The sequence below is a fragment of the Beta vulgaris genome, chromosome 1 (assembly GCF_026745355.1).
Source record: "Beta vulgaris subsp. vulgaris cultivar EL10 chromosome 1, EL10.2, whole genome shotgun sequence".
Taxonomy (NCBI): domain Eukaryota; kingdom Viridiplantae; phylum Streptophyta; class Magnoliopsida; order Caryophyllales; family Amaranthaceae; genus Beta; species Beta vulgaris.
Genome location: NC_079202.1, coordinates 61715670 through 61740464, shown reverse-complemented (window position 1 = coordinate 61740464; position 24795 = coordinate 61715670). Strand labels below are relative to the sequence as shown.

Sequence of the window (24795 nt, the reverse complement as noted above, 5' to 3'; positions counted from 1 at the left end):
ACCATTAACTTGTCAACACGCATACATTCAAGTTTAATATAAAATAATAATTTTTCTTTCTTTCTATATCCTACAATATTATTTTTCCTAAAATTTTGTGAAAAAGAAAAACGGGTAAACTAATAAAGACCGAAGGAGTAGCTATTACCACACCCTTCCCCATACACCCAACCACACCTAATCCCACCCTTCCAATTTCTTTACCTTTATTTTTCCCCCATTTCCTCGTTGGCTTTAAAATTTTTGAAAAAAAAAAAGACAAAATCCATAAACACCTTTTGTTTTACAGAGAGTGAAGAAGCAACCAACAAACAACTCCAACATCAACATTAGTTTTCTTTTGGAGAGAGAAAACTAAGAAAAGTGAACTCATTTCAATTTCATATGATCATATACTACATATATAGATCATATAAATCTCCTCTTTTTTCTTCACTCATCAAATGATTCTTAATTCTCATCCCTTGATTTCCTCTCATTTTTCAATCAAACGTCTCTGATTTCACCATGATTCTTTCTCTCTGTACTCTCACCCGCATACTATAATTACCTTCTTCGCCGTCGATCTTTTTCACCGGTGAGATTTTAGATCTGTTTTTAATTCTTTCTCAAGAAACCCAAAAAAAAAAAGAGAATTCAATTTAAATTTAAATTTAAAACCCTACTTCAACCCCCAACCGTCTGATGTTTAGTTTACTCTTACTTTGACTAGAAAATCAAAGAATCAGACGGCGGAATTTAGGAGAGAGAAAATCTCAAAAAAAAAAAATTCATCATTTTTGGTGTAAAAATCACCAAAAATGGGGCAGTGTTACGGAAAATCAGTCGCCGGAGAAAACGGCGGCGTTCCGACGACAATTGTAGCTCCGGCGGATTCCGGTGACGTGGCGCAACCACAGTCGCCGCTTCCGTCGTCGGAAGTTGTGAATAATAGTAATAATCTTCCGTCGGTGAGGAATACTCCGGCGAGATCGTCGCCGTGGCCGAGTCCATATCCTGCCGGAGTAGCTCCGTCTCCGGCGAGGTCAACGCCGAGGAGGTTTTTCCGGCGACCGTTTCCGCCGCCGTCACCGGCGAAGCATATAAAGGCGTCGTTGGCGAAGCGGCTAGGGAACGGGATTGCTAAGCAGCCGAAAGAGGGACCGATACCGGAGGACGGCGGAAACGAAGGAGGAGGACAACACCTTGACAAGAGTTTTGGGTATGGGAAGAATTTAGGGGCTAAGTATGAGTTAGGGAAGGAGATTGGTAGAGGGCATTTTGGTCATACTTGTTCTGCTAAAGGAAAGAAAGGAGAGCTTAAGGATCAAGTTGTTGCTGTTAAGATCATTTCTAAGGCGAAGGTATACATTGTTTTATCTTTGTGTAAATTGTTGGTTGATGAATGATGAATCATATGATTAAAATATTGAAAAATGTTGGAGTGTAGGATTTAGGAAATATTTTTAGGTGTTGATTTTGGGTATACATTGCTGATTTACAATGTGAAATTGATGGTATTGTTTAGTATACATGTGCGTAATTGTTAATTTTGTGGTATTTTTTTCGTCCAAATTTTATTATGTAGATAGTGATGTTGCTGGATTATATTGGAGCATTGTTTTGTTGGGAGGTCAGGTAGAGGGTTTCACTGGGTTTTACCAGTGATCATTGATCTATTGTCGTGGTATCGAAATGAAATAGTTATATATGGTCAAAAACTTGACTATAAAATCAATGTCAATTTTCATCTTTAGATTTATGCTTTTACAATGATATAGTGATGGAAAGTGATGTTTGAAGTTTCAAATGAAGTGGTATATGTTTTATCGGTTGTAGTTACAGATATTTGATTATTTCAATTTTAACAAGTGTATGGATACTCCTCCCCCATCCCCCATCCCCCCTCCCCCCTCCCCACCAGATTGAGTTTGGCAATTTTACATTCGTGAAAATGAATGTTTATCCCGAATGAAGCTTATGCATTAGTTATATTAAGTTATTGTTCAATGAAACTTATGCTGACTTAATTTTGGAAAAGTAAGTTCATAATTTCAATTAAGCCCGGATTGACTTATTGGAGTGGAGTGAGATTGACTTATTGAAGTGGAGTGGGGATATACGTGCTCAGCAAATTGATTTTGACTTGATTTTAAAATTGTGACAGGAAACCCTTTCTCTTTTGTATCTATATCAGGTAGGGAGTTTGTTTTCATTTGTAGGTGCCTTATTAGTGTGATTGTGAATTTAGCTATGACTTGTTTAGTTGACCTGAAGCATCTGCAGTGAACTCGGTAGAGTTGCTGGATATCAGTGTGATTAATTGGTTGTTAAAGTTTCAATGTTCCCAGACAATGGATTAAGAAATGTGACATTCCTATCTGCTAAGACCCTAGTTAAATTGAAGCAGTCACATTGGTAGTGAAATGTCCGCCTCAGTTGCTCCTTTTAAGTGTTTTGTTTAACGAAAGAACTTTGTCATCCCTTCTCTGTCAGACTTAGTGATGTCGTTTTGGGCTTACGACTGTTTATTGTGTCTGCTGTTTGATATGTCTAGCATAACATGATAAGTTGGCTTGCTCTTGACATTGCTGCGAACAATCCATTGTACATGGAACCCTGTTGTTTTTTTTTTTCTTATTGGAGGTTGAATTGCTATAAAGCACTGTAACTTGGCTCTGATGGGCAAAGTGAAGCCCAACTCTAGCACCACTTGTAACGTAGGAGCAGACTTTGCTTGTATGTTGGCTTATGCATTCCTGTACTTCATGCTATACAAAGATGTATATGAGGTGCACTATATATCCTCCTACATGCAGACAGAGTATATTGGAAGACTTGGAAACTGTGAAGAAAGGCCCATGATTTCTCCATATTGTCCAAGAAAAAGGGACATCTTAATTTATTCTCAGGTTCCCACTTCCCACCACCTTTTGGGTTTGATGGAATTTCTTTGTAAAAACAATATGAATCTAGTTTGGGGAGAAGGAGGTTGTACATGCACCTTTGCTCAATCCCTAATTACGAGGTACTAAATTCTAGACTAGATTATTGAACTCTTATGCTATAAGTAGGCAAGGTCAGTGTTAGAGGTTATTATTGATCTCCTGTAATCCTTTCTATCTCTTGTATTTTTCCAAAGGGCAATCCTTGCTTTTTCTTGGGCTCTGTTTCCTGAATTGACAATGCCTTATATGGGAGATGAGATCATATTAGCTGTAGGTTTTTTGGTGATTTACGCCTTCTACCCCCGGGAATTGTGTAAGAAAATGTGGTTGTCCACAATATATTTCTCCTTTTGCGTTGCAGACATGAGCATAACTTACCTTGCAAAAATAGCAGATGGTACAATCGATTATTTAGCTGAAGTCAGGAGTCTGGGGCCATAATTAGGTACAATGGACAAGCAGCCAATTTGATTTTGGTTTCATCTTTTAAAAAAAATTAATTCAAACACGTGTTTTTTCTATCAATCTTCTAATAGTATTTTCTATTATTGATCCCTTGATGGTAAAAGTATCAAGTCGAGATACATTGAAAACTTGTAAAGAGAATAAAAAGATAGCACCAAAATGAATGATATGATGTATGTTTAGCAATTCTTGCATCGAAAATTATAATGTATGATATATGGAGGGGTTCACAGGTGGTCGTATTTCCCAACCATATCGTTAGCTTTACTTTGTCAATATTAGTAAAAGCCTGTAGGGGGTTTTCAATAGATCGATAGAGAAAATATATCCATAAATGTAGTTGTAAAGGAAAACATACGTAAAATCAATATAGTTGTCAAGATTCTTTTTGTAAACTTTTTGAATCGATAAGTACTAGAAAAGAAGGGAGAATCGGTAGGTAGGACAATCATAGAGGGGCAATAAAAAGGAAATTTTACTCTTGATTTTTAATATAGGATTTGTTGCTGACTGCTTTGTGATGCCCTATTTGGGCAGGGAGGAGTAACCACAACTCTGAGACCTTTTTTCACATCTTGTGGCTTATGTTTATATAGATAAGGTGGGGAACACATTAGATATGGCATTAATGTAGTTAACTAGTATTTATATGCCTCATCCTGATGGCCTTTTCTAAAACAAGGTAATACGCTCCTTTTGTACTATTTGGCTTCTTTCACTATATTTGTACATGACTTGGTGGCCTTCTATATTCTTTATCTTGAATTGAGGCATTGGTCTAGTTATCTTAATGATAGAAGGTCAAGCTGCTTTTTAAATTTTTCGCTGAAGATATAATATTGGATGGTCGTATATCAGGCCCTGATTTGAAAATGAATACTACTACTACAACAACAACAAAACCTAGTTTGAATCTCATTCAGACAGTTTGGAAGGTCCAAATGTATGGAGTCTTAAACAAATGTTATTGGCCATACTTGCTTGAACTTTGACAGATGTAGTGCCTTGATTTATATCTTGCTAGAAAGTTTTTAACATGCTTGATTTTGCTCGATTTTATTTATGTTAAGCTTATATCACTTGTAAGCAATGAGCGCTATATCTGTCCTGGATGTTGTAAGTTTTTACTGGGGTATGGAACCTTGCATGTTCATATCTACTTTAAGGCGCCAACGATTGGTTACCTAATATTGGTTAATTACTTCTATTTTGACTTGATGGATTAGTTATACCAATAACTTAATCCATTTCTAACAAAGCTGACGAGCCTCATATGGGAATGTGTAAAATTATGGATTGAAATGGTGCAAAACAAATGTGTCATTAATCTTTGCTTCCGTTCATGTTTGTTCTGATATAGTAGGCAGTCAACTACTTATTGCCTTTTCTGTCAAGGGCTTAACAAAATAAGTCTCATAATGATGTGGGGTTAAGTCTTAGGTAGCGCTTTGTTGCAAATTTACCGGTAAGGCTGCAAAGATTCAACCTCTCTACAATGGAAGTTTTGGGCAAAATTGGTATGTTATGGAGTAATATGAATATATCAATGGATAATAAATTTATTTAAATTCGAATTTCTTTTGGAGTCTAACTTCTTTTGTTGAGCTGGCAGAAATTATTTTTTCCAAGCTGAACAATAAGCACTTCTTTTGATCATAAGTTACATCTGTAAAAAAAAGAATCATAACTAGGAAAAAGGATATGTAGATAATAGAAATTTCGTTGTCATGGGATAAGAAGTTGATCAAGGCAAATCTTTTACCTTTGCTATTTCCATCATGGTGCTCTGGAGTTTGCAAGAGACTTAAGCTTTTTTTTTTCCTATACTTATAAGGCCTTCGGAAATCTCCCTGCTTCGCTTTTTGTGTGTGTCATCTTTTCCGATATTGTCGATATTGCTCCACTTTGCTTAAGCCGCCTTCCCTGTGGGTACTATGTTGATTTTCAGCTTATGAGGATGCTATTTTAATTGTTTGACTGCTTTGTCCGATTGTTCAAGTTCACACAGCACCACCAATTGCCTTTTCTCATATTTACATGTTACGATGGTTTCTCATGTACAATGTAAAACCGATTGTCAAAATATCAATGTGGCTTGGAAAGAGCTGTACAGTTTACGAATTCATGTTCGCGTTGGCTGTGCTTCTTATTTTTCTTATTAATAATAATTTTGGTTTGATTAGCACTCTCATTTCACGAAAAGTTGATGACTTACTGTGTTTGGAACTTTGGACTAGAGAATGATACTGCCTTTGCTTCATATTTCTCATGCAATTCTTGGTGTCTCTTTTACTATTTTTGACATTCTAGGGTTGGCCTTTTATGGCAAGTTCTTATGAATTGTTATTTTTTTGAGCAGATGACCACAGCAATAGCAATCGAAGATGTCCGCAGGGAAGTTAAAATTCTGAAATCCCTTTCAGGCCATAAGCATCTGGTTCAATTTTATGATGCATGCGAGGATTCGAACAATGTATACGTTGTCATGGAGTATGTCTTTTTCCTTAAGCTGGAACTTCTCTTATGTAATTAATTTATGCATTGATGAAAACCTATTTGTAGAATTTTGGAAATTTTTTCTCACATATCTGCTCATAGCCTTTGCTAGATATGATAAGAAATTAGGATGAAGGGAAGTAGGGAACTCAATGCCATGAGCTTTTTCAATAAAGTTGTTGTTACTATATATTGAAAATGATTATTTTCTGCCTTATCTCTGCCTGACTTGGTATTTGGTAGCTTGCTTTAGCATTAATGGCAGAATTCTTGAAAAATGTCAAATTTTACAGTGAATGGGGTTTGGCTACATTAATTTGAAAATTAGAACTTTCGCAACACCTAGATTGCATAGTTACATTCACATTGATTCTGAAGTGTTTGGTCATACTTTTGTTCTGTCAGATTATGTGAAGGTGGGGAACTACTTGACCGGATATTGTCAAGGTAACATTTAGTCTTGCCAATCATAGATTCTATATCAAGGAGATTGAGATAGCTTTGGAGTAAAAGGAATCGTTTGTTTTTGCAGAGGGGGAAGGTACTCTGAAGAAGATGCAAAGGCCATTATTAAACAGATCCTAAATGTTGTATCTTTTTGCCATCTCCAGGGTGTTGTTCACCGTGACCTGAAGCCCGAGGTTACAACTTCTGAACATGCCTACTTGTTGATACTTAATACTTTCTTTGCCTATAGTTTTTGAATTAACTATTACCTCCCCACGCAGAATTTTCTATTCACGTCTAGAAGTGAAGATGCTGACATGAAACTAATTGATTTCGGTCTCTCAGACTTTATTAGGCCAGGTAACAATCATGAACCTATCAGAATGGATGATCTCCATATTTGTTTATTCTGTTAACAAATAAGCCCTGCTTGTTAATTGTTATTGCCTATGTACTTATCTGCCTTTGAGATATTGACTAGCCAAATCTGTTTCAATTGTAAAAAACAGTCATCTATGTGTACTAGATTCCATTAGTAAATGTTGAAATTATTTCCCAGCAACCAAATAAAAACTTCCCCTTCAGTGTCCTTTTGTTATAAGGCGCTTGGCAGTTTTTCATGATTTTCTTATGCTTTATGTTAAGGACTCATAAAAATTAGGTTCATAAATGAATTATGGGTTACCAAGGTCTGACTCTCTTGGTGATATGTACAAGTGGTTCTTGCTTGAGCTTGATCTTCTTTTTTCGTTCTGGTTCACCCATTATTTTTTCTTTAGACAACAATGTTCTTTACCTTGGATCAGATGTTTTATTGTCAAACTATGCAAATGGCTAGAAAAAAAAGCTTTCTGAAGTTTTTTGACCGGGGTTGAAAGCCTTAGAGGAATTTTATTTCCAACTTTTCAATGTCCTTGTTTGCATGTACATAAGGGACTTTTAAATTTTTTTGTTCAGCGTGAATAGTCGAGAAATGCAACTTATATGACATTTTTACATACTCTTTCCGCCATGTTATGCATGCTTCTCATTGTTTTTGGATGCTCACCAATGTGTGTGCAATTTCTGCATTTTACTACTAATTTTTTCCCCCTTTTTATGAATTTTGGAATTGAATTGACAAGGATATGTAATTGTCGATCTTAATTAGATAGGGCCTTTTAAGGATCCCGTGACTCTGAAAGAAGAGAGAATCTATTCACTGAAGTTCTTTTTTGTTGCTATTGTATTAGATGATGAGAAGTGAAAAGAGGAAGGTAAAGTTGGGAACTTTGCATTGAAAACTGCATTTGCTTTCCTAGAATAACTTGCACTATTATGAAATAAGTTAAAAGAACAAAAAAGTTTTACTGTCCTTGAATTAGGATGTTAGTGCTGGGGATTGAAATTATCTTGGTCTGGAAAAACCACGTGCATTTGACCCTACATGAACTCTAACTACTTAGTGTTTTGGGGGGGGGGGGGGGGTGGGGACAGACACAACACACCTGCACATATGTGCTTGTGGTTTTTTTATACTCTTCAGAGCATGCTTGAATATTTATAAATTCTTGTATATCCTATGAATTTATTATTATGTGCTTGTAGAGCATGCTTGAATATTCATATAAGTTAAATTAGATCGCTGTATTTCATTCAAGTGTAACTAGACAACTTATATAGGGCATCTTTGTTCTAAATGCAGAAGAAAGACTAAATGATATTGTGGGAAGTGCTTACTATGTCGCACCTGAAGTCCTCCATAGATCTTATAGCCTAGAAGCAGATATATGGAGCATTGGTGTTATCACATATATATTATTATGTGGAAGCAGGCCTTTCTGGGCACGCACAGAATCAGGGATTTTTCGTACAGTGTTGAGAGCAGATCCCAATTTTGAAGATTTGCCTTGGCCCTCTGTGTCTCCAGAAGCTAAGGATTTCGTAAAAAGAATGCTTAACAAGGACTACAGGAAGAGGATGACTGCTGCCCAAGCTTTGAGTAAGTGATCCCTGATTATGTCTTTTGGCTTTACGTTCGAACGGACTTCTTTTTAGGTAAACTCAATTTTTAAATGTGTGAATATGAAATGGTCAAGCATTGGTCGACTTACTAGCTGGTATATTCGATGTTATATCAGGTTTTCAAATTAAAGCTTTGATTGCTTAACATCCAATAATGAAAGTTTGCATGCTTTATGTGACAATTGTCTAAGCTATTGCTTTTGTATTGTGCAGCTCATCCCTGGATACGGGACGAAAACCATTCTATTCCTTTAGATATATTGATTTACAAATTGGTAAAGGCATATCTTCATGCAACTCCTTACAAACGAGCCGCGTTGAAGGTATAGTGCTGCAAACAAAATCGTTCTTGCTTCTTTTTTCTACGAGTCTAGTTGTAGTCATTGAAATCTTTTCCAATTTCTCGTATAACTGTTGATGAATTGGGTTGCTTAGTCAATAATATTTGGAGTCTAGATTTTGAATATGTTTCTATTAGTTTGATTTTTTTTTTGGGCTCTGACCTATGCCACAAGTATATAGTTGAGAAGCACTTAAGTAGAGACAAAATTGTTTGCCTTGATGACTGGCCAATTTTGCTTGTGAGGAAATGCACTGGCCTTGATGGCTTGTCCAACTCTACGTTTGCACAAACGTGTTTTGCTCTCATTGAACATATGCATTAAATTGGTAAAGATTTTCATATGACCTGATGCTTTTAAACATAGAATTATTGATAGGCGATTACCATCTAGATTGTTCGTTGGCTCGTTGCACTTCTGATTGTCACATAGTTGATTTGTAGGAATCTGGTGTCATGTGCAATACATTTGCTATTGACTGTTTGAAACCTTAATAATTTATTACTTGATTTTTCACCAAGACTGTGAATTGCCATTCCATATTGCAGCCAATGATCAGAACAGGAGAATCTCATAGTTGTGGCATGCTGCACGCACGATGTCTGGAATTTTTGATTGAGTTTAAACTTGACTGCGTGATGAACATATAGATGCTCTGATAATCTGTTTTGGTTACAATTTACTGACTTAATTACTGTAGCATCAAAGTGCTCTAGAATATTATAGCTATTGCACACTTGACTTTAAATGCTGACCTCAGCACATGGCTTAATTACGAAGCATCACAGTTCTCTGACTTTCTCTACTCTTTTCCTTTGTGAGCTGCAGGCTCTCTCAAAAGCTCTTACAGAGGATGAGTTATTATACTTACGGGCACAGTTTGCACTTTTAGAGCCAAACAGAGACGGCCGTGTTTCATTTGAGAACTTCCGCATGGTAGGCATTTTCCACTACTTCGGCATAATATTCATTTTTCTTCTAGAACTTGTTTTTTCCATTAAAAGAACTTTGTTTTCCTTACAGGCTCTTACGAGTAATGCTACGGATGCAATGAAGGAATCTAGAGTTCCTGATATCCTAAATTCAGTAATGGATCTGTTGTTTGATATCTAAAAAACATGAAATTGCATCTTCTGAGAATACCTATTTACATTGTGCTTTCCTTCTGGTACAGATGACAACTCTTTCTTACAGAAAGATGGATTTTGATGAGTTCTGTGCAGCTGCAATCAGCACACACCAAATCGAAGGTCGTGAAGGTTGGGATCAAATTGCAACTATTGCCTTTGAGCATTTTGAGCTGGAAGGCAATCGGATTATCACTGTTGAGGAGCTTGCTAGGGTATGTATTGTTGTACCCAAAAAAAGGGAAATTATACAGAGGAACCCTATATTATAGACATTTTTCAACATGACCTTCACTTATTGGGCAATTAATGAAATGACCTTAAAATTCTGAAAAACTATCTAGAAAATAATCGATGGTAACCTGGAGAAATCTTCTTGTTGTGAGAAATAGGGTTAATCTGGATAATTGTTTAAGTACAAGGTTTGTTATTGATAATTTCCCAACATCAATCACAAATTTCAGCTTGATTGCTAAACCTCTGATAAAACTTGCAGGAATTGAATCTTGGACCTACTGCTCACTCAATTTTAAGGGATTGGATTCGGAGCTCTGATGGAAAATTGAGTTTCATTGGCTATACAAAATTTTTGCATGGAGTGACTATTCGTAGCTCAAATACAAGACATCATCAATAGGTTTAATTATTCTACAAAGGCTCTCATTAAAAAAATGATTGAATTAGATTCATGCCTAATTACAGGTTATTCAGGACAGTTTTCTTTTCTTTTTCCCTATTTGGGAAAGCATAGGAGGATGTGTATAAATGAATAACATTAGTCAAATTTAGCTCTGAGGTTGTTGAGGCAAATATGTATTGTAAATGTGTTTCTTTAGGTCATTCCCTGCGTTTAATTCAAAAGAAATGTATGTATGGGTTTGATCTCTCAAGTTTTTGCTTCTTTAATCTCGTTTCACATCCCCCCCTCCCCCTCGTCCACCCTGCGAAGGTGGCACCATTTTTACTTGTATTCTATGTGTTCAGTATCTCAAGAAAAAAAAATTACCATGTATTTTGTTATCCCCTGTTCAATAGGGAGGTGTTCACCCTGTGATCTCAATGTCAGTTTTGATTCCTAAACTTGCGGTTTCAATTTTTGTAGGATCTTTTTCCGTGTTAAATGTTGTGTACTAAACTACTCAGATCCTTATATATATATTTGACAGCATGAGATTATTTTTCACTAATCTATTATGGTTTTTTTTTTTGTAAAAGTCTGTACATGAATGTTTACTGGGAACTCTGTTTTTATACAAAAACTGTCTCCAAGAAAATATACTTGTAGTAAGAGTGAAATTATGCTTTTCGATATCGTTAGAATATGTATGCTATATGCAGACTGATTTAAGAGAGAACATTTCCTTGTAGATTTGATGTTTTGAGCTAAAATTACAAGATGTTTTTGTAAGACTTGTCTTAAAAGGTTTGTTGTCATATATTGGCCAATACTATTAGGATTGGGATTCTACAAGTAGAAAGAACCAAATTGATAGATCCTACGAGATTGTGTAAAAAGTTTTATTTAGACGAGGGATAAAAAGTGTTAAAATATGGTAAAAGACTATGCTAAGAGTTTAAACGCATTAATAATGACTTATTTCATTTGCGAGTGTAAACATATAACTGATATCTAATAGGAGAAAATTTAATAGGTGAAATTGTACAATAAGATTAGACCATAAAATCGTATTAATAGTTACCATGTGAGTTTCTTTAGTTGAGCAGGATAGAAGAATCAACAAAATTGAGATTTTACATATGACTAAAAAACGTTGATCCATTCTTATTCTGAAGTGTAAGATTCAATCCATATTAGGATTATAAACAATTGCAAGTTGCAAAAGTCCTACAATATGTAGTCCTACAATAATGCTACTTTCATTATCTATACATGGTTCATTTTACAACTTGCGACAAAGCGATAGTACTCGCCTTTTTATCAGCTTTTCATTTAACTCTACCTTCACACATGAAATAATGAGAAGTGCAAAATGGATGACGAGTATTTGCATTTTTGACAAAATTGGTGATATCCTTAAAATGAATCTACCTCACTTTTGAGGCCTGCTTGCATAGTTGAAGAATATCCTGAAATATATGTATTTCGCAACAATTTGCAAAACCTGTAGGCTATTATTGCTGCTGTAACTGGAGGACAACATACTCTTTTGCTCTGGCAATACTGTAATCAGATCCATCAAACGTTAAAGCGAAACAACATGACATCTCCTTCTTGTACAACATATTCCTTTCCTTCAGACCTCAACTGCAATATAAGGAAAGCAATTAGAACCAATGAGAATCATCACGCACGTCAAGAATTTGAAAGAAACCCTACACAATCAACCACATTGATGGAGAAAATATTCAAACATGCAATTAAGATCTAAGCAGTTCAGCAAGAGATTCACATGCTACACACTTCTTCTACAGCTTCCATAATCTACCTCACTTTTGAGGCGAGGCTCCCATAGTTGAAGCATAACCTGAAATATATGTATACCTATAGATGCGTATCAGTAAAAAAAACAAGCATACATGTGTGTGTTCTCCCAAGGAATGTTATTGATACACACGTGCACTTGCTGGCATTATGAGTGAAATGGGACTTGTTTCTGAATGAAAACCAAGTAACATAAATCGATATGAATATATTGTCACCGAAATTTTTAAGTTTTCAGTATTTTTAAGTGTCGTAGAGTCTTAGAGCATAATTGCATTTAACAGGGAAAGGAGGGAAACAAAATTCTAACAAGTGCTCGTTCAGATACTAGTTTATGAAACTTGGTGCATCAAAAGCAGGATAAAGTTCAATAATGAAAAAGATAAATTCTAGAATATGTTCAAAGACATGTACTCACCACTCCTCTCTCCCGTGCAGTTGCCAGTGAACCAGCAGCAACAAAATCGTCATAAGCTACCTGAAGATAATAAGAGGAGATTATACAATATGTGGTAGACCTTGACACAAAAGATTGGGAGTACCGAAACAACGTAAAGTAGAAATTGTCATTTACCACTTACTCTTGCAGGAGACTTTCAAAATCAGTTTTAATAGCCAACGGTATATTTCCATGGAAGGGGGAAAAACACAAATTTTCTTATCTATAAGATAAACAAGTACACCTTGAGATCGATGATAGTTACAACTTATAAATCACATTGGATACCCAATTATAAGTATGGTACACCGTCATTGGCTAGACCACGAGCCATGATTAGGCTTAGTTTTTGCCAACGGCACAACCAGCCCATGGTTCCCAAATATGGCCCAATCATTGAATGGAAGTCTTGCCCTGCCAGCCTAGCTCATCGTTCCAGGCAGCACTCACCGACATGACTTACCTGTTATATTTGATCCTGTTGTGAGTGAATCTCACAAGTTCCCCTAGTCATAGAGAGAACCAAGACATTCCAACTAAAAGCAGCAGCAACTAGAGCATCCCCGCTGAGGCTTGACAAAGGTTGGACAATGGCTAAATATTAATCTTTCCTAAATGGGGACAACAATTATCGATGTTGGGCCCAAGTAAACTATTTCAATATATAGCGTCCTTATACCTCAGCAGAAAGATGATTTTGTGGGGGTTTTGAATTTTATTTTTGCATGTAAAAATAGGGATATGAACTTTAGATTGAGTACAACACAAGTAACCTCAATCCAACAAGCTCAACAATTAGCACAAAGCAAGGATTAAGAAGAAACAAAAAAAAAAAGATTGAGAAATATACTCTCCAAGGCTCACTTTCTCTTCTAAATTATCCAAAGTTATTACAAACAATCCCCTATCCATAAGGAAGCACAAAATAGCATAAAGAAACTCCAATGACCTCTTACACATGGCCCTCCATAATATTAATGAAAGGATGGGGACCAATTACAAAATAGTACAGGAGAAATAAGAATTGGAATTTTATCTGAAGCTTTCAGGTGCTAGTGCACGGCCATGCATCGAGTCAGGCCATGCACTAAGCTGAGAGTTATTTCGGTCATATTTTATCTGCAATGACTTCGAGGCCTAGTGCATAGCCATGCACTGACGCACTGGACTAGCCAGGACAGCACAGCCTTAAACACTTATGCCTCCCTCATTCTTGTCCATTTCGCAGGTATGACCACTCACTAAAAAGTTCTCAGACTAAACTTTCACGTCCAAGTTGCTTTACATTCACATGATAATAATGAGTGATTTAATTTTTACTCAAAGATGAACTTGAGGGACCCAAATGACCTTATTTAATCCTTAAATGACCTTATGTAAAGACTCCACTTGCTTCTAATCAAAATTCAAACCTCCAAATAGCAGCAAGCATATAAAACTTGCCCAAGCCATGTTATAAGCTATTAGAATGTGCCACAAATGCATGAAAATGAGTAAATAAGCCAATCAATTTTGAACATAGTTTCATATCCAAAGCAAATTTTCCTAAAGATCAAGAATCAGTGAATCAGTTATCCATGCTTACCGTCTCGGCACGGATAAAACCTTTCTCAAAGTCAGAATGGATAACTCCAGCAGCTTGAGGGGCAGTCATCCCTAGAAAATAAGAGAATGTTGCTCAGAGAATAAATTATTTATAAACCACAAAGGCAAAGTTGACCTGGTACATGATGCAACCAACTTGACGATTTCATTTGGGAAAACCATGCCATCATAAAGATAAAAATAAGCATAAATCAAGGATATCTTTCGCAAAGAACCATCATCAAAATGTTACCATAACCTTTTGCAAGCTCATAATTTGTTAGCTGATTCCGATTCCTAAAGCATAAACGAACTCATATCAGCTTAGAAGATAGATGTCGTGAGAAACTCTTATTTCCTTATTTCTTTTATTCGTAACTTTACTTTTTCTCGTCTCTTTTCAGTTAGATCTTTTTATTTTCAGTTTCCATTCTTTTGGTCATGGAATCTGGTGTTGTGTCTGATGCTCAAAATAAACACCAAAAGGAATACTGGTAAAATTGCAGAATTGTTGTCTTCCCTTGTCCTTTCTTTTGCTCTCACTTAAGAAGTTGCAAGGATTATTTGGCTGTAAAAATAAGAACATATAGTTATTTTTATCTGAATTTTCGATTTGTTGAGGACACTCAAGTACTTATTTTGTAATAGAGATTTTTTGATGAAATAGTCTTAGCATGCATCAGGATTTTAAAGGGATTCTATCCTAACACTCAAAATAGATAGTTGGAGTAACATCTTGAACACCAATAAGATAGAGCACCGAGCTTCCTTAGCAGGGTCTCTCATCCTTTAAGGCCCATAATCCATAGGGTGCTTCCTGGAATCCTAGGTTCTCATTCTTAAATAATGTTACAGGAAAGACCTCGAAAGATGAAAGGACGTTTAAAAGGCTAGGAGACCCTCTGTTGACTTAAGAAGGTAGTCTAATACTTTGTTCATTTCACCTTGAAAAAAAAGTTTCAGGGATGCATTCTGATAAGGGTCAATAACTTCAAATACGGCTAATGTGTTCATTTCCCAGCTTTATTTATATAAGGGTTCAGATTAAGTTCATTTAAGAAGGTAGTCTAATACTTTGTAAGTTCAGATTAAGGACATTAAGTTCATATAAGGGTCAATAACTTTAGATGAGAAGCATGAGACTAGCTAAGATTGAAGTTATCAGGTAAGAGGCCATGTACTTTTTGGCAATAAGTATTATAGTAGTCATGCCTTCAACATAATCTCTGGAGTGATATTATATGTTATTTAGTGGTCCTTCTAAATTCATCTCCATCGTACCTCATATTTCCTTACTTTTACAGGTTTTACGGTTGATATTGGGGTAAGACTGGACGTAGCGGTAAGTGAATTACTTTCTCACAACCCTCATATTTATCTTTACTTACTTTCTTCCCGTAAATGCCCTGTTCATAAGATTCGTTTGATAAAGTTTAACTGTATGGCTCATGGGTACCAATTTTACAGGACATCTAAACAGAAGCAAAATAAAATGTTACCGCCTATTGTCTCATCTTAAATCATTCACCCTCTCTTAGATTCTGACTAAAGGTTTTGGAGATATGAACATACAGCTGACATACATCTGCAAATCTCACCTTAATGCCAACCTACCCCCCCCCCCCCCAAAAAAAAAAAATACATTTCTATATTATATTTATTTGGAAACATTAACCTTAGTAGGAAGATTGAGATAGTATCCAAATCTAACCTGCACGTATTGTCCATGCTTTTGTTTCCTGCATAAAATAAAAAGGATTATCAAACTTAGTAACTAAGGTCTGAGCCTACATATTATTGAGAAACCATAATAATCTGCATCACCTTCTCTCCGGAAGTAAAATATGTTTGCAACCCCAAAAGTCTATACGTTGCTCTAATAAGGTTTCCTAGACCACTTTCACTGACTCCAAGAGACATCAAGTACTCTACTCTATCCTCAGCCGGAAGTTCTGTAAGTTCTGCCTCAACCTGCAAATTTTTTTCATGTTAGTTCATACCAAAGTCACAAACATGTAGGGATGGTGAGCATGCTAAACCCTATAATCTAAGTAGCAAAGTAAGATAAGCAAGATTTGTATAAGAAATGTCTAGTTATCAGGGATTTCAGAATAGCAATATGTTTAACAAAATCAAGAACTCTCCCCTCAAAAACAAAAGGTAAAATGCTTTAATATGATAACAACACTGAAAATACTATTTGCTAAAGTATATCAGGTAGGAAAGCCCTCAAACAAGGAGTAACTTTGTGACCCTTTTGTCAATTGTATGTTATAAATCAAATACTTCCTCTACTTTTTTGTACAATCACAATTCCCCTTGAAAAGCAGATTAAGGAAGAGATCAAAGAAGGCCAACGGACAATTTATATAAGTAAATTAAATTATTATCACCTTAATAATACCACTCTTTCCTCATCATATCCAGGGGAGTCAACGATCCCAATCTGCTCGGTCAAACCTGGCTCAAGCTTGAATTCAGTCGAGTTCTTAACAAGCCAAGCCTAAGCTATACTTAGCTCAGCTTAAAAGGTCGTGGACAAGCTCGAGTTATTATTAATATATACATATTAATTGATATTTTTTTCTTAAACTTGTATTTTGAAGATATTAAATAAATGTTAATCTACAAAAAGCTGGAAAGGGGGGGGGGGGGACGTTAAAGCTTGTAAAAATGAGACTGAATCTTTGAGTTGAGCTTGATTGAGCCTCCGATAGAGCCAAGCCTGTTTGTCAGAGTTTCGACCTTGAGCCAAGCTCGTTTCTCAGGCTCGACGAAATCGAGCTCAGCCTACATAGGTGCGGTCTCGATTCGGCTCATTAACACTGTCAGTGTTGATCTTATTTTACTTAATTTGTCCGCTTACCTTCAGTAATCTCTCCTGGAAAATGTGTGTCAAGAGGAGATGTTGCGATTATAAAGACGGAGAGAGTAGTTTGATTATGGAGATAGGAGAGAGAAATTGTGGAACAAAGCCTTCAACAATATGGATCGTTTATATATTTTTTTTATCGGCTTATGGATCTTTTATTTGAGGGGGAATAAACATACAGAAGGTACCAGTTCCAACTAGGCCTCAGAACATTCAACATCTACCATCAAACTAAAAATCTACACGAGCATGGAAAATATGATCAAATAGAGGTTCTTGCTCAATGGTTTACTGTACCTGTGCTGAGACAGTCACCACTCCTGATTGCAAGTCTGATGCAAGTTTTGTTACTTCTTGGACATAAGGATTATTTCCAGGATCAGCTACTTCGGACTCTGCTACATTTGCAACATAGATTACTGGTTTCATCGTAAGCAAACAAAGATGCTTAACAGCTTCCTTTTCAACATCTGATAAGGCAACTGATCGTGCTGGTTTTCCATCCAGAAGCACCTGTTGGATCCTTTCCAGCGCAGATCTTTCTGCTTCCTCCTGAAGGTGCCAAAATTAGAGAAAATATGATCAAAGAAAAAGCATTTGTCAGTCTGATAGTGCACTAATGTAATACCAACTTTTGCTACCTTTGCTTTTGTTTGTGGATCCTTAGCCTTGCTTTTTTTAAGTTTATCCAACCTTTTCTCCATCTGCATTCACATAATGTTTCAATATCCAGAAATACCAGTTAGATCCAACATATTTTTTGCTCTTTTTAACTAGTTAAAGGTCTGGGTCATCATTCACAATTTCACATCTCCCAGATCAATTAAATAATAAATACAAGTTGAAGAAGTGGGATCCAACACAAGCACCAAAAGCAACAACTCAAGTGCCCATCAGATCAAGGATCTTAAATTCTTAATGGATCAACCTCTTTACATCAGTAGATATAAAGCTAAACAGCTTCTTCCAAATTATGACTGAGTTTGTATAAGCTAAGCCTAAATCCCTTACAACCACCCCTCTTTCCCTCAACACCTCCCAGCCCTAGTCAAGAGTAAACCTAAAAATATTCTCCACCCGATTACACGATTTATACTTGAAGAACTGACACGAACAAACTCAACCCCAAGAATATTATGACTAATATTGATTGAATAAATGGTAATAAGTCAATTGACAATAGACTCAAATATCCAAACCAAACCAAACTGAATGTCTCATCACCTGACCTGATACAAATTGACCCGATACAGACAGCCCATTTTCCCCCTCTAGGAAAGAGCCTCGTTAGAAGTGACGGGGCTAAAGTGAAGTGCATGGTTAGTGGGAAGCAAGAACTGCAGATAGCCGGATTAACCAGAAGATAAGAACCATGGACTTCATTGTTCAAAACTTGAAACCTACCCCTATCAAATCCAACTAAGTTTCCAAAAATGAAAAAAGTTCCAGTTCAAATTTTTTGTTTTTGGAATTAAAGACATCACCTGGGGTTTTTATTAATTATTATAGTTTCAGTTTATGTATTAATTACTATTATAAAAAGTATAGGTTTTTTAACCTTAAGAATAAAATCATAAGTTGATGCTTCCTCTAGGGCTTCTTTTTGTTGCAACCTTTTCCCTTTTTAAGTGCGATCTTGTTAGATTCATCACGGTGTACTGTATTCAAACTATGAACTTCTATAACTTTTAAAAATACAAAACTAAAGAATTGCGATCAAAGGTGCACGTGGAAGTTGGGGGCTGTCAAAAGAGAAATGGTGCAACTAAAAAATAGAAGTACATTGTTGAAGCAAAAGAGAACATATAAAGAAAATAAAATTCTCTTGATGTTATTGAAAGCTAATATTCCCTCAATCCCAATTTTATCGTCACGGCAAACTTTTGCACAGAATTTTATGTGATAAGTTGTTGTTCGCCTACCTATTATATTTTATAAGAAAAGTAGGAGAGAATTTTTATGAAATGAGAGAGGGTGTGGGACCCTATTTGGTAGTGAGAAGAGAGAGAGAATAACATATTAGTGGGTTCATGCCATAAAATGAAGTGTGTCAATGAGATAGGACAGACATAAAAGGAATATGTGACAACTATTTTGGGAGAGAGAGGGAGTACGCATCATAACCAAAAATATAATTCAAAAGATCCACAATCTTTGTGGTTAATTCAACATTGAGAGCTACCACACAAGGAATGAAGAGTGGAAATGGTCACACTAAGAAACTGAAGTAGTACACTTGCACCATATAACTATATAAGAGGTCTAGAGTCTAGACAGAAAACATTGTTACCAAAAATAAAGATCATCTACTCTAGTTTAAAGTTTAAACTCTTTACTTTAAGTGAATCATGACAAGCAGAAGCATAGAACCTTGAAAAAGTAGTTAAAATATTTTAAATATTAACCACACAATAGATCCTTACTAATAAAGTAATAATAATGCAGATTCCTCTCCAAAAGAAAAAGTAACATTGTAATAATACAGAATCATGATATTTGTATATTTGGTTTACCTCACTATCCTGTATTACAGCTAAATAAGTAACTAGAGTCATAAAACTAAACAACTATATTGAACATAATTACCAATACCTGGCATATAAGCAACCAATATGAAACATCACTTAGTAAAGCTTTTTTTTCAATGAACAAAAGATCCTTGCAAGACAAGATGACAGCATAAAAGAGTGCCAGTTACACCGAATAGGATTATTATAAGACAAAATATTCATGAACTTCTGGAACAGAACTCAGCCAAAACTAGTCCAACACTCCAACAGTCATGCTAAACAAGGCTCGAGCTTGATCGGAGTCCTTACTAACACTAGAAAGTAGGTATAACTAAAAATACATATGAAAAGAATTAACTAAGTAAAATATAGCGAAGAATAATAGAATTATCCTAAACATCAACAAATAAGCACTCAAAAATTTAAGAAAACTTAATTATTTGGCATAGACTCCAATAATCATTGTCAATTTGTAATCCAAACGCAAATACAAGACCAATTAAAGGTAATATACTCTCAAGCTACTTGAAATCACCTCAATCTAAACTCGATTGGAGCTTATCATGAATCAAATATGACTTGAGTTAAGTGATCTCAACTCGACTCAACCTCCACTAATAATTACCCTACTATGAATATAAGATATAAGGAAAACTACAAAAGCACCAAAGACTAACATGAGGTCAAAAAGACAACTCCATTGCACAGAAAGTCTTAACAAGAAATGTTATTCATAAACCTTGTCAATTCTCATACCACACATACAAAAACGTTATGTAGCCCTAGAAGTAGTAATGATATAAATTTAATATAAGCTTTAAAGATCTAGACAAATTATAACAGCATCAACAAGGTACCTGATCCAGATCTGAGAAGATCAACTCTAGATTGATGACATCGATGTCAGACTTTGGATCAACTCTTCCATTTACATGAATGATATCATTGTCATCAAAACATCGTACAACCTGAATCAATCAGAACTATGAATAATAGAAAAGAGTAAAGACCCCCCCCCCCCCTTGTTGTCAGTAATTATGAAACCAGGAAATTTTGGGTTGGCGCCGATTAGATGAATAAAACAATCTCAAACTTACAGCTCAGAAGAATCATAGCATAAAACTTTGCAATGACTATGACTTAACAATTAAGAGAGTGAAATAGTCAACCATGCGACCAATAGATTAATTGGTACAAATATAAAAGAGGCAGAGAGTTGCAATGAATTTATATTATGATCCAACATACGTTCTTAAACTTCAAACACGTTCAGCTTTTTATGTCGACCTAATAAGGATTACAAATTGCAAGGATAAAAAGCTTTTCATGAGCAGGATTATCCATTCAAAAACAGATGCTTCATTTTCTGTATTACATTACAAGGCCTGTAACTACAGAAGTAAATTTTTCCAGCTGGAAAAGGGGAAAAGGGCATAGATACCCAATTCCAAAGCCTCCAATACACTCAACCAACCCCATATTATGAGTTTTTGAACAAACATATACCTAGTATTATTCAGACATTTTGTTGGACAACATAGAGGGAAAATATGGTGACAGATTTGACAAGCTTACAGAGATGCTATGAAAAAAATGCCATTGTAGCTACACTTATTTTCAATCTGCTAAATATATCAGTAACAGACTTTTCAAGCATATATTTCGATAATCCTAACAATCATGAGACTATTCCTTAATCCATACATACAAAGAGTTACCTCTTAAATATGTTGCAGTAGATTTAGATGACAGCATGAATATGAGACGAACCATTCCTTCTACGTCCACTTAATTTGAGCATTACTTTCAATAGAGCATTGATGTGACACACTATGTTACTCCAATTCTGTAGTACACCTCAAGGACATTGTAAGTAACTAACTAGTGATTAGCTTAAGTTGCAGAGACAATATATCTGCAAAGAAATTGGGATAAAGCTGTGTACATATGAGCCATCGTTGAATCCAATCAGCAGGTATCTTGTGAACTAGCTTGCTGCCATATTTTTGCTAGCTTGGACACTGAATGATCATTTTCAAAGACAATTCCTGACTTGCTATGCTAGATGCACTTGAGGAACTCCCATCAACAAATATAAAGGATGGAAAATTCTTTAATAAAGTTTGAGACATTTCCAGATATTAAACCTAGATTTCGTGATAAACATATCTACTTTGTGTAAGCTCATAATTTTCAACACAATTAAGCAAAAATGTCCAGTATCTTAACACTTCCATGGCTCCACAGAATATATTACTGCACATTCTGACTTCTATACTCCAATACTACGTCCCAGCTTGACCTTATAACATCCCTTTCCAATGTGGAACTGGGTCAATAGGAAGTCCTGGACAACAGCTATATTATATCTTCTTAAAAGTGAACAACAATTTAATTAAACCTCACAGCCACGAAGAAAAAGTACTTTGTATGATCTAATTTTGAACCAAAATAGACAGATATCCTTAGTGCAGAATCGATAGAAGGTAGTAAACTGGAAATCTAATTCGTAGTCAACTTAGAACTTACAAAAGTTACAATAGATACAGATAGCAAACTGCAAGAATTTTAAAAAAGTGTTGGTGAAAGACTACATAGAACGTAGATGGGCTATGTCATGTTTGGTGGACTCGTGGACACCTATCATTTGCCTTTTGTTCAAAAGAATGGGAGGCAAGGCCGCAAGGGTGACGTGAAATCAGCTTTTTTTGTCACCTAGTCATCCATCATCCTATAATTTACATTCTGTTTAACTATCCCAACAAAGAACTCCAACAACCTTATCAGCCAGTTCACATGAGAAATACTTTGGTTACGTGGCCCACAATTTCTATCCTTTTTCTTCCTCCACAATGTTTATAAGTAATAACAGTTCTTCTCAAATTTAAAGGCAAGCTGTCTATTGCAACCAAGGCTACTTAGACTAAGAGAAGGCTTTATCATCCCTTTTAAACCCTAAAACCCAATCTCCTACGTGAAGTGCACATCCACTATGAAATATAATCAGCTGCTACTCTTCAGCCTTAGACAGTAATCTATCAAGATGCTTTATACACTAAGCATTATGAAACATTTACAGATGTATGTATCCATCTCAATGATGGAATCATGAACGTAAGAAATTAAAAGGAAAAAAAAAAATCAGATGCACCTACATGAACATTAAAAGGTGGAAAAATGACTACACATTTCTTACTATGATGCAAATTTGAATTTTCGGAAAGTTACATGCAAGGATTGCTAATTATTTCGAGTCATGTCATAACTGAACACTAGTAATATAAAGAATAAGCACCTGAAGTAAGGAGTCGACTTCACGAATATGAGATAAGAACTTATTACCTAATCCCTGCAGTTGGAACATAATCAGAAACAGATTAAAAGTTGAATGTGCATGAGTGCACTAATACTCTTGCAGCCTATAGGAACCATAGAAAAGAAGGAAATAAAAGCATAATATGATCAAAGTATCAAACCTCTCCCTGACTAGCCCCCTTCACAAGTCCAGCAATATCCACAAATTCTACAGATGCGGGAACCATTTTCTGAGATTTGCTTAAATCAGAAAGCACCTGCAACCTTGGGTCTGGAACAGCAACAGTTCCTACGTTTGGCTCAATCGTACAAAAAGGGAAATTAGCAGCTTGCACTTTCCCGTTTTCAACCTGCAAAGTCATACTTTACTCAGTATGACAGTTGATAGGCCAATGGGGGGGGGGGGGGGACAAAACCAACAAAGAAGTTCTCAATTTTGCAATATCTGCAGCATCAACGTCATTTTGGGACTAAGCTTTGTCTTTGTTTGTTTACTACCCCATCAACGTCATAGCTAAAATGCAACACTATGACACTACATAACCATTGGATCTTATTGTTAATCAAAAAAATTCATCAAACAAACTAAAGAATTGAAGACTCATTATACTTACAGAAAGGCCATGACAGCAATCAAACAGCTACCCAAAACTCACAATCATTCAGGCTCCGCTCGTTTTGTAGGAAAATGTTTTTCAGGAAAATGAGTTTCCCCATTTTTCCGTTGTTTGGTTTGACAAGGGATTTAAAAAGGAAAACCAAACCAAGGTGGGAAAGACTTTTCCATCACTTTGTAAACATTTTCCTCCAAAATTTGAAGGAAAACCATTTATCACCACTCTCTCATTCCCAACAGTTCCAATTTCCCTTTCTTTTAACTTAATAGTTTTCCATCAAACTAAACAAAGTAAAACTAATATACATTTGCATTTTCCACTAGAAAATACTAATCATGGAAAACCATTTTTCATGGAGAATGTTTTCCATCAAACCAAACGAACCCTAAGGGGTCAATGAGAAAATAATTAATCTCATTTGCAAAGTTGTCATTTCATCAAACATCTTACAGGCATAAAACGAAAGAAGATAAAATAGGAGAGAAAAAGAGAAAAAGGGTGGAGAAGGAGAGCTTACAACAGCATTAAAAAGTGTGGATTTTCCAACATTAGGGAGACCAACAATGCCAGCTCTCAAACTCATGGAAACTTTGAGTGGTGAAGAAGAGAAACTCTTTCTACTGAGGATTACATAGTTAGTAAAGCAACAACCAGTACCAAGAAAGGAGGACTTAAATGGCGTGTGTAAACCAGATAAAGCAGGCCGCCATTGATGACTTCTTGCTATTCTCGCCATTGTTGCCTAATCTTACACACTTGTGGGTTGTGGTGTGTTCGAGTCTTAATTTAGATGGTGTGTCTGAAAGGCGGATAAGACTCAAGAGTGTACCGAAAGAGCATAAGGTAAACGTAAAACACCAATTAGTGGATTATTACTATTTCCTCCGTTTCATATTATTCGTTATACTGTCAATTTACAACTCCTCGCCCTTTAGCGGAGAAGAAAGAGTTAGAATTTTTCTTTTTTTAAAAAAAGAGACCCATGTGAGATGAGAGAGTTTGAGAAAATTTATTGCCACAATAAAGTGTAGCAAGTATTATGAAACGAAAGAAGTATTAAAATTCTCATTGGTAATCTCGTGTTTTTATCTTTTACTCTTTTATAGTTTTTTAAGATCATTGTTTTTTTAGAAAGAAAAAAAAAAGAAAAATGATGATGTCATAAAATCTTTTTTGAAATAATCAAGTGTATGTGGATAAAAACAATG

General features: G+C 35.6%; 2 protein-coding genes across 6 annotated transcripts; one reads left to right on the top strand and one right to left on the bottom strand.

Annotated features, from left to right (window-relative positions):
• The first annotated feature begins 251 nt into the window (after nt 1–251).
• LOC104905133 (CDPK-related kinase 3) lies at nt 252–10697 on the top strand. Its single transcript, XM_010693665.3, has 11 exons — nt 252–1343; nt 5752–5882; nt 6294–6335; nt 6421–6529; nt 6617–6695; nt 8020–8316; nt 8553–8662; nt 9509–9616; nt 9704–9766; nt 9855–10022; nt 10304–10697. The coding sequence occupies exons 1-11, from the start codon at nt 801–803 to the stop codon at nt 10442–10444; spliced, it is 1791 nt and encodes a 596-aa protein (XP_010691967.1). The 5' UTR covers nt 252–800; the 3' UTR covers nt 10445–10697.
• An 869-nt stretch (nt 10698–11566) lies between these two features.
• On the bottom strand, nt 11567–24437 carry LOC104905269 (uncharacterized). Of its 5 annotated transcripts, none has more exons than XM_010693785.4 (11): nt 24105–24434; nt 23132–23320; nt 22951–23004; nt 20513–20623; nt 17787–17849; nt 17443–17697; nt 16098–16244; nt 15985–16012; nt 14275–14345; nt 12669–12728; nt 11567–12073 (listed from the first exon to the last, which is right to left on the bottom strand). In XM_010693785.4, the coding sequence occupies exons 1-11, from the start codon at nt 24321–24323 to the stop codon at nt 12005–12007; spliced, it is 1266 nt and encodes a 421-aa protein (XP_010692087.2). In that variant the 5' UTR covers nt 24324–24434; the 3' UTR covers nt 11567–12004. The 5 variants fall into 5 exon arrangements, 2 of the variants coding, with proteins under 2 accessions (XP_010692087.2, XP_048503591.1); XR_007275788.2 differs by lacking the exon at nt 11567–12073 and adding an exon at nt 14527–14570 and having other exon boundaries at nt 12664–12728; nt 24105–24437; XR_007275821.2 differs by lacking the exon at nt 11567–12073 and adding an exon at nt 14533–14570 and having other exon boundaries at nt 12664–12728; nt 24105–24437.
• Between the last annotated feature and the right edge of the window lie 358 nt (nt 24438–24795).